A 9,701-nucleotide genomic window follows, 5' to 3' on the forward strand; every position below is an offset into this window, starting at 1 on the left:
AATCAGAGAGAATAACCGTGCCCTAATGAACACCGTTTGCCCTGTGGGATGGCCTACATTTTGGGAGACTGAAAACCAAATCTGTCGCCATTCTAGAAAATAAATGGTTAGTGGGAAAACTTAATCTGATGTCTTCATTTATGTGAGTTAACATATGAGGAGAACGAGCCAGTTTTCCTCAAACCACCCACAGTTAGAAATGGCCATGCGGCAGATCTCATAAAAGAGAGCAAAGGGGTTCTGTGTTTATTCTAGGTTCTTCCCAAAGGATTGTATTCCCCCGATTTCACAATTCTTGTAGAGATTGGGGCTATGAACCTGAGGTGAGGAATGAAACTGAAAATCATGACAACATTGAAGTGTTCATTCTATGGAAAGTCATTTCTGCTTCGAAGGCAACCTTGTTTTGCATGTACATAGAAGTGAGAGATTGTCATGAATCTCTGGTGTAACATGCTTTCAAAGACTGGATGGTCTCTGAAATATGAGCCCCAAATTCTGCCATAATTATTTAACAAACGGTCAGTCATCCTGGGGCACATTTCTTCTTTATGGCCCACCGTTAAAAACAAACAACAGCAACAAAACTACTTAGGAGCATGTGCTGAAGGTATGTTAAGAGTTGGGTACAGCCTTCAACATTCTCTTCTGCCCCCTAGTGGTTTCTATCCTCGCCTTGGACGACTGCCCGAGGCTGCAAACCACTCCTTGTAAAGGAATCCTAATGCTTGCTAGTTACCATCTATAAACCGCTAAACTTGCCCAACTAAACTGAGATTGCCACTTAATTTTGGGGAGAAAGAATACCAATACGCAGTAATTTTGATGGCTACCTCTTTATTTGTTAACATGGTATATGTCCATTTTTGAGCTGATGGTCCAGGAAACTTTTCTTATACTCTCCATTTCTCTATAACTATATGGAGAAGGATTCCTATCCTGTTGAATGCTAATTTCCAGCACATTGCTTCATTTTTTATTTTCAGGATGTCTTTCACACTCTATTGTCTCATCTCACCCACTTCAGAAGTTGATTTTCCCGCGTTTAAACTTCTGCCTCCGTGAATTTCTGTTAATTTACTTTCAAGGTTCCTTTTCTTTCCTTTCTAATTGGCTCTTCTTTTCTCTACCCGATTCTACGATGTAGTCAGTATTCTTCTAGATGAGTTTAGATTTTTCCCCCTCTGAACACACTTTTAAAAAATTGTATTCACTACTACTGCTATGTTTTGATAAAGAATGGGCAAACTTGATTCTCAGATCCTCTTAATGAATACAGTTATAATAGACCACCTATGTTATCCCTGGGTTGACTGACCCATGTCCTAGCAAACATTCATCAACTCCCTTTACCCTGCGTGTGCTTCCTGCCCTTCAGTTACCTGACAGAATAAACTACTCCAGGAAATTCACACACCCGAGACAGATACCTGAATACAGTCATTTTTTCTACACCTTCGTTAAATTGTAATAGCTGTCTCGAATAGCTCCCCAGTCCCTCTTACGTCAATGTACTTCTTTTCTGAGCTCAGACCACACCACTACCCCCACCTTTGGACATGTTCCATGTTGCTAGTGGTTTATTCCCACTTCATAATGCAGCACAGTGATTTTTTTTGAACCGTAAATCTGTCCCTGTCACTTGTCTATATAAACTCTTGCTTAAAGAGTATGAACTAGCTTAGTTGAGGATCTATACCGCAGGAGAAGAGATATTGAGTCAGTAGGGACTTTGGTAGACGCCCCTCTGAACAATCCACTTGTGGTGGTCGGGGGCGGGGAAGGGGCGGGATTGAGCCCCCTCCCCCCTCCTTCTTACTGCGGAGAGCTGCAGAGCCAGCGACACTCTGTGTGAGCTGCGCTGCGAGCTGTGAGCTGAGAGCTGTGAGCTGCTTGGCGGAGCAAGCCAGGCAGTAGCACTTGGCTGAAAGCTGCGGTGCTAGCCAGGCAGTGCTCACTGAGAGTTGCGGTGCCAGCCAGGTAGTGCTTGCTGAGAGCTGCTGAGAGAACCCGGCTGCGCTCGCTGAGAGCTGCGGAGAGAACCGCGGAACACGGCAGTCTGCACCCGCTTCCTATTCAGCCTTCAAGCTGGAGGGGGATCCTGGACAGCCACGTCGGCATGCTCAGCACTGGAAGAAAAAGCGCAGCAACCGGAGACGGGCCACCACCAGTCAAGCAAGGGACATGTCGCAGCTAAGTACAAATCTGGGTGATTCCAGCCCTCCGGAGTCCCCAGTGCCTGCAGTCCATAGCCGCCCTACGGTTCTGATGCGGGCTCCGCCTGCTTCCTCCCGGGCTCCTCCTGTCCCTTGGGATCCACCTCCAGTGGACTTGCAGGCTCCCATGGCTGCTTGGCAGGCTCCTCAGCCTGCCTGGGAGGCTCCGGAGGGCCAGCTACCTGCCCCAGTGGCTCAGCTGGCCCAGCCTCCTGGTCTAGGGGCCCCAATGGTCCAGGCTCCACCGCTCGGAGGGGGGATGGCCAAGCCTCCAACTCCTGGAGTCTTGATGGTCCATCAGCCCCCTCCGGGAGCCCCCATGGCCCAGTCTTCAACTCCGGGAGTCCTGATGCTACATCCTTCTGTCACGGGGGCCCCTTTGGCTCATCCTCCTCCCCCAGGAACCCCGATGACACACCCTCCCGGGACCTCGATGGCGCACCCTCCTCCTCCTCCCCCTCCTCCTCCTCCTCCTGGGACCCCAATGACCCACCCACCTCCTCCTGGGACTCCGATGGGTCACCATCCTCCTCCTGGGAACCCTATGACCCATCCTCCACCGGGGAACCCGATGGTGCATCCTCTCCCTCATGGAGCCCCGATGGTCCATGGGGGACCACATGGAACTCCAATGCCGCATGTTCCCATTACGGGGACACCGATAGCCCAGCAGCCAACTCCAGGAGTCCTGATGGCCCAGCAGCTGACACCAGGAGTCCTGATGGTCCAGTCGCCTGCTCCGGGAGCTCCGATGGTCCAGCCACCTCCACAGGCTGCCTTGATGACCCAGCCTGCACCTTCGCTTACTCCGATGGCCAAGCCTCCAGGTCCTGGTGTCGTGATGATCCATCCTCCAGGTGCCAGAGGTCCAATCATTCAGACTCCAGTATCAGGAGCACCAATGGCTCAGACAGTGCTGCCCCCTGGGCAGCCTCTGGCTACTTGGGCCCCACAGGGTCAGCCTTTGATCCTACAAATCCAGTCTCAAGTCATAAGGGCTCCTCCACAGGTTCCCTCTGTACCACAAGTCCCCCAGGTACAGCTGGCCACACCCCCAGGCTGGCAAGCCACCACACCCAACTGGCAGGTGACCCCCCAGGGGTGGCCAGCGACGCCTTTGACCTGGCAGGCTACACAGGTGACCTGGCAGGCCCCCACAATAGCCTGGCAGGCCACTCAACCTGTGCGCCAAGGGCACTCAACCATTCGTACTGGTCATACACCCATTCGACCTGGACCAGCTCCATTGCTTCGCCAGATACCTCCTATAATCCGTCAGATCCAACCTGTGATGCGGCAAGCCCCACCACTGATCCGACAGGTCCCTATCAGACCAGCTCCACATGGCATAGCAAGCCAGACTCAGCTGTGGCAGGTCCTGCCACCCCCACCTCCACTGCGTCAGGCTCCACAGGCTCGTCTACTGCTCCCGAGGTTACCAGGAACAGGCCAGGTGTCTACAGTACCACCAGTTGCTCAGATACATTTGGTGCCACAGTCAGGCCCACAGGTGCCCCAGACAGTACTGCCAGCCCAACTGTCTATCCCAATTCCTGTACCCCAGGCTGCTGCTCAGTCTGCTCCCAGGACTGTGCATTGCCCATCCATCATCTGGCAGGCCCCCAAAGGCCAGCCCCCGGTGCCACAGGAGCTCCCAGTGCCACAGGAGCTCCCGGTGCCACAGGAGCTCCCGGTGCCACAGGAGATCCCGGTTCCACAGGAGATCCCGGTGTCACAGGAGATCCCGGTGCCACAGGAGCTCCCAGTTCCACAGGAGCTCCCAATTCCACAGGAGCTCCCAGTGCCACAAGAGCTCCCGGTGCCACAGGAGCTCCCGGTGCCACAGGAGCTCCCAGTGCCACAGGAGCTCCCGGTGCCACAGGAGCTCCCGGTGCCTTTGGAGTTCCAGGAGGTACAGCAGGCCCAGGCGGTGGGCTGGCGGGCACCCAAGGTACCTACTCACTTCTGGCAGCCTGTGTCTGCCCAGGAGGCCCAGGAGCAGGCCACTCAGATCGCCCATGTGGAACAGCAGCAGCCCTTTCAGGGAGCTCCAGCCTCCTCCAAGGCACCGCAAACTCAGCTGCCTCCCCACCAGGCCCAAGCCACTGGCTTGCAGGCAGAACTGCCTTCAGTGCAGCTGCAGCCTTCTTGGCAAGGCCCACTGCCCATGTTGCAGGCCCAGCCTGGAGCCTCTGCCACACTGGCAAACTATCCCCGGGGCTCCTCTCGATCACGTATGGCCCCATCAGGAGAACCTGGCCCCTCTTCTCTAGAACCTCGGGGCCCTCCTAGGGAACGTAGGGCACCTGCAAGGGACAAAAAGGGTCCTCCAAAAGAGCGCATGTTCATTGGTGCCACTTTCTGTGCTCCAAGGGGAGCATCAGCATCCAGGGCATACGTGCCAACTGCCTGGAAAAACTTGCCTGCCACATCAGAGACCTTTCCTGCCACCTCAAGGGCCTTTCCATCTACCTCTCATTTCCAGCCTGCCTCTTCTAATGCCTTTAGAGGTCCATCTGACGCCTCGGAGAGCCCAAAGTCACTGCCATTTGCTCTGCAGGATCCTTATGCCTGTGTAGAGGCCCTGCCTGCAGTTCCCTGGGTTCCGTATCCAGATGGAAATGCCTCATCAGCATGTAAGTCAGTGCCTGCCATCTTGATGGTGACAGCAGCTGCCCCCCAGGCAAGTGCCACTGCTGCAGAGGCCTCTAAGTCTTCAGAGCCGCCAAGACGCCCCGGCAAAGCCACCAGGAAGAAGAAGCATCTGGAACCCAAAGAAGACAACTGTGGACACAGGCTCTCCTCACATGACTGGCGGGGGCCCCGAACCTGGGGCAATCCCAGTCATTCTGACTGGGAGATTCAGAGGGCTATGCAGCTCCTGGGGGACCGGGAATCCCTCTACACTCCACAGGGCCTGAATGACTGGGGGTGCCCCAACACCTCTAGGATGCCAAGGAGCTTGGAGGGCCCTAGCACTTCACGGGACCAGGGATTCTGTGGTGCCTCGGGTGGGTCTCAGACATGGATGGCTTCTGAGGTCCCAAGTGTCTCTCGGGGACCCAGTGCTGCTCAGGAGGACCCTGATAGGGAGAGTCAGCCATTATCTCCCTTAGATGAGAGAGCAAACGCTTTGGTGCAGTTTCTCTTGGTCAAAGACCAAGCCAAGGTGCCTGTCCAGCTCTCGGAGATGATAAATGTTGTCATCCGAGAATACAAAGACGACAGCTTAGACATCATCAACCGTGCCAACACTAAGCTGGAGTGCACCTTTGGTTGTCAGCTGAAGGAAGTTGACACCAAAACCCACACTTACATCATCGTCAACAAGATGGCGTACCCTCAGTGTAATTTGCTGGCATCCTATTTCGAGAGGCCAAAGTTCAGTCTCCTGATGGTGGTCTTGAGCCTCATCTTTATGAAAGGCTACTGTATCAGGGAGAATCTGCTCTTTAGTTTTCTGTTCCAGCTAGGGCTGGATGTCCAGGAGACAAGTGTTCTCTTCAGAATTACAAAGAAGCTCATCACCAGTGTGTTTGTGAGACACAGGTACCTAGAGTACAGGCAAATCCCCTTCACTGAGCCTGCAGAATACGAGCTTCTCTGGGGGCCCCGGGCATTCCTCGAAACCAACAGGGTGCACATCTTGAGATTTTTGGCTGCACTCTACGAGAACCAGCCCCAGATCTGGTCATGCCAGTACCTTGACTCTCTGGCAGAGTTAGAATACAAGGACGCAAATGCCGCCGCCAACGAGTCCCATGACAGCGATGATGATTCCCACGACCCCACCAGCAGTCCCCATCCTCACTAATAGACATTACTAAGATGATTTTTATACCTGTGGGTCCAAGGCCAAAGGCAACAGACAATGGGGAGTGGGGGACATTGTGCTTTCTGATGTTTTTTGGTATTGTTCTCTGTGTATAAGTTTTACAGCCTGTTTTTATATTTGCCAAAGCTTTTGTACAGTTTTGTGAAATGTTGATTTAAACTGGCTGCTGTAGTGTTTTGTATTTTGGTGTCTGTATTTTTTTAAATGAGATCTGTGATTCCCTGTTTGGTGTCCTAATTGTAATGTTCCAGTATCAGAGTTGTGCTGCCTTGTGTGTGAAAAGAAATGACAGTTTATTTGTCTCGTTTTGTTTATGTAAAATCAGAATGTTCTTGGATGTTAATATGACTCATCGGTAAAATACTGTCTGGAGAAAAGTAAAGATCTATATCTATATAAATATACTTTTAGCATAAAATAACGTGTCTGTCTTTATTCTAATTTTGAACCAGGGTGGTGGGAGCCACACTTTAACATGCTTTATGCACAAGTGCCAATATTACTATCAGTGATAGTAAAACCTGTGGATGCTGACAGCTTCCCAGAAGAGTACTCCATTCATCCTAAAACTGATGCAGTGATGGTGGGTGGTGAAGCCAGAGATCTCCTTAAAGTGAAAGTAAAACTTCCCAAGTAAGACATGGCAAGCTAAGAGGGGGTGCGAGTCCCCTCTGATTTAATTTTTACAACAACTGTTCAAGTGAGACATTGTGTCTAGCTTGTAGGTGAGGCTATAAGACACAAACAGGTTAAAACAGGTTAATTAAAGTACATATATGGTGGCATGCTGGTAAAATTACAATTCCAAGCAGGAAATCTCCTCAACGGTGTTTGGAAAAGAAGGGCACTTTCCCACAGGACCATAAAAATGCAGGTTTAGTAGCCATACAAAAAAACACCAAAGAGATCCTTTTGTGCCGCATGTAGCTCACATGTGGAACACATCAACACACTACAGTGATACCAGAATGGAAACCTGTTCCCCCTATTGTATCAGGATCCTACCAGTAAAAAGAAATCTGAGGTTTAAGGTGTTAAGCATTCTGCAGATTACAGGTGGCCATTGCAAAGGGAGGGTGAGCCGCTGCAGGGCACTTTCTTGGGAAACTTCTGAAAGAAAGTGGCTAAATACCTACAATCAGCCTTTAGTTACAGGAACCTTGGCAAAGGGCTGACCAGCCTGGCTGTTCTAGTCAATGAATTCATGTGAATATGAATGTAATTATACATGAAAAGTCTGGTTGAAGGTCACAGCTTTTAGACAGGGACCTGGGGCTTCTGCTTTTGCCACCTCTTGCTCTGTCTGAATCAAGAAACCCAACCCCATGTCTTCCCATTCTTCCTGAAAAGTAGAGGGCAGGGCAGGTTAGCAGAAATGATAGAACTTTTCTGCCACCTACTGGCCAACTAGCCGTTGCACAGCTATTTCTGAGACCATTACATCCCTATAATCAGGTGGCTGCACTTTTTGTTTCATGGCCTTACCCATAATTTTAATTCTTTCTGTACCCAACAATTTTTTCTCTTATGTGGTCATTAAACTAAAACAACTCCCCATGTCCAACCCAAGCCTCACTCAAGGATTACTGTCCTTGGTGCTGTTACACTGCCACTTAGAACAAAGTGGTAACGTGTATCCAGCCATTACAGAGTAAACTGTGGATGGCAATTGGTCCCTATACTATAACCTTCACCTACCTGGATATATATGAAGGATCCACTGTATATCCAAACTTTACTAAAGTTTGGAAGATAAGAGGATACTGAACGCCAGTAACTTTTGTTTGGCAAAATAAAATTATGCAATGTCTTGGCTAAGAACAGGTGTGATGAGACTATAAAATGCCACAAGGAACTTACAATCTTTATGACCACTTCAATAGTTTTCTAAAAATCTGTTTTGTTGATGTGTGGGCACTACAGAAAATTTTCCACACATTTAAATTTGAAAGCTAGCATCATGTAACTTGGAAGCTATATTTCATGGACAACGAGTTCCTACATAACCTATAGTTAAAAAACAAACAAACCAAACAAACAAAAAAAACTTACTTTATCACATAGTTGGTATCATAGCTAACGGCTGGAAACCTGTATCATGTATATGAGAAGTAACAAAAGACTTTTTTCATTATGCATGCAAAAGTAAATTACTTCAAATATTCTGCATAAGAGTTGAACCTCTAACTCTGTGAAAGCAGGAAGCAGAAAGCAAATAGTCAAGACATGTGAAAACACAGTGCAAAAAAAGTGGGGAAAAATCAAAATCCAAATTTTCAAAAGTACTAAAATGTAGATAAATGCTGTGAAAGGTACTTAGGCATACAATGGAGGACAATAAAAATGCCTCTAAATAAATAAATGGGACATATTGGGCACAAAACATACAAACAACAATAGCTGCTGAGCCCTCATATCCCCATATACTTCAAAGGTAGGGCTATTATATAAGTATTAGTTTCTATTGATTAAGCTGACATAGAAGAAAATAGTCATATAGAACAGCAGATATGAATAAGATTATAATAAATATTACTACAATATACGCTGAAATCAATTCAACTGATTACATCACTAATAGCTTTAAACCAACAAGTAATTTACCAAAAAAGAAATCATCAAATGGAATAGAAACAATTTGTAGTATAGGTGAATAGTTCCTCACAAGGAGAGTGATGATGGATAAAGAAGACACCGAGTATTTTGCACCCTCAAACAAAAAGCAATAGGCAAGAAGGTATAGAAAGTTGTTGCTAAAAGACCTTAGACTTCCTCAGAAATCAAATCACATTTTAGCCCAAGACAGCCAGTTTAGAGAAATAAAAACCTGAGATTACAGACTGAAGAGTTTATACTCAAATATTTAAAAGCAGATGCTACAGTACAATAACTACCTAATGACTGCAGTAGTGACTACTTTTGAAGCTATGACTGCTAGTAAAGAGGAACCACCAAGATAATTTACTTTTTGTGCTTTCATGTATTAGTTAAACAAATTGTAGTCCAGCTAAAGCTTTCTTATGCTGAGAAAGAATTGAAACTTATGTAGAGGATGTCAAGTTATACAAAAGTTAATGTCAGAATATCTGTCTAAAGTAGGATCTGTATTTTTAAATAAGTTTATTTGAAATCATTGTTCCTTGGGGGCAATATAGAAAAGGACAAGTTATTTGTCAAGGCCATCCATCAGCCAGCTGTTTTAGCAAGTACAGGTTGGAATTCAACACTGTGATCAAAGAAACTTTTGCTTCCTAGATACAAAGGTGGAGCCCTCATGTTCCCAAGCAATACTTACTATGTTACACATGCAGTTCATGCCGTGTGAGGAGCACCTACAAAGCTTTGCTGCCTTCTCAACGACTGTCATGGCACCCAAAGAGATACAGAGCCATCTCTATACACTGCCTGTCCATCCTAAAATCCTAGAGACACTCTTCCTCTTAGAACTGGCTTTCCGGCTGCAGCAGTGTCGCCATCTTGCCCTGTCATGGCTTTCTCTCACACCTCACACTCATCCCTGTGGTAGTCTGTCCTCATGTGTGTTCTCTACCTTCACAGCTCTGCCCCTTCGCCACACCTCCACATAACAGCCATGACAATCTCTCAGCCACCATAAAACTCCATAAGGCTTCATTAGTCTTGAAGCTGGA

The 9,701-nt window shown here is 48.1% G+C and overlaps 1 protein-coding gene across 1 annotated transcript; it reads left to right on the top strand.

Moving 5' to 3' along the window:
* The first annotated feature begins 1,820 nt into the window (after window positions 1-1,820).
* Magel2 (MAGE family member L2) lies at window positions 1,821-6,469 on the top strand. Its single transcript, XM_021169101.1, has one exon. It carries the CDS (start codon window positions 2,185-2,187, stop codon window positions 6,028-6,030), a length of 3,846 nt encoding a protein of 1,281 aa, XP_021024760.1. The 5' UTR covers window positions 1,821-2,184; the 3' UTR covers window positions 6,031-6,469.
* Window positions 6,470-9,701: the final 3,232 nt, after the last annotated feature.

This window comes from Mus caroli, chromosome 7 (assembly GCF_900094665.2).
Source record: "Mus caroli chromosome 7, CAROLI_EIJ_v1.1, whole genome shotgun sequence".
Classification (NCBI taxonomy): domain Eukaryota; kingdom Metazoa; phylum Chordata; class Mammalia; order Rodentia; family Muridae; genus Mus; species Mus caroli.

What these genes read in the sequence shown, in the direction of transcription:
- Magel2 (XM_021169101.1), top strand. Translation starts at nt 2,185, where the DNA reads ATGTCGCAGCTAAGTACAAATCTGGGTGATTCCAGCCCTCCGGAGTCC.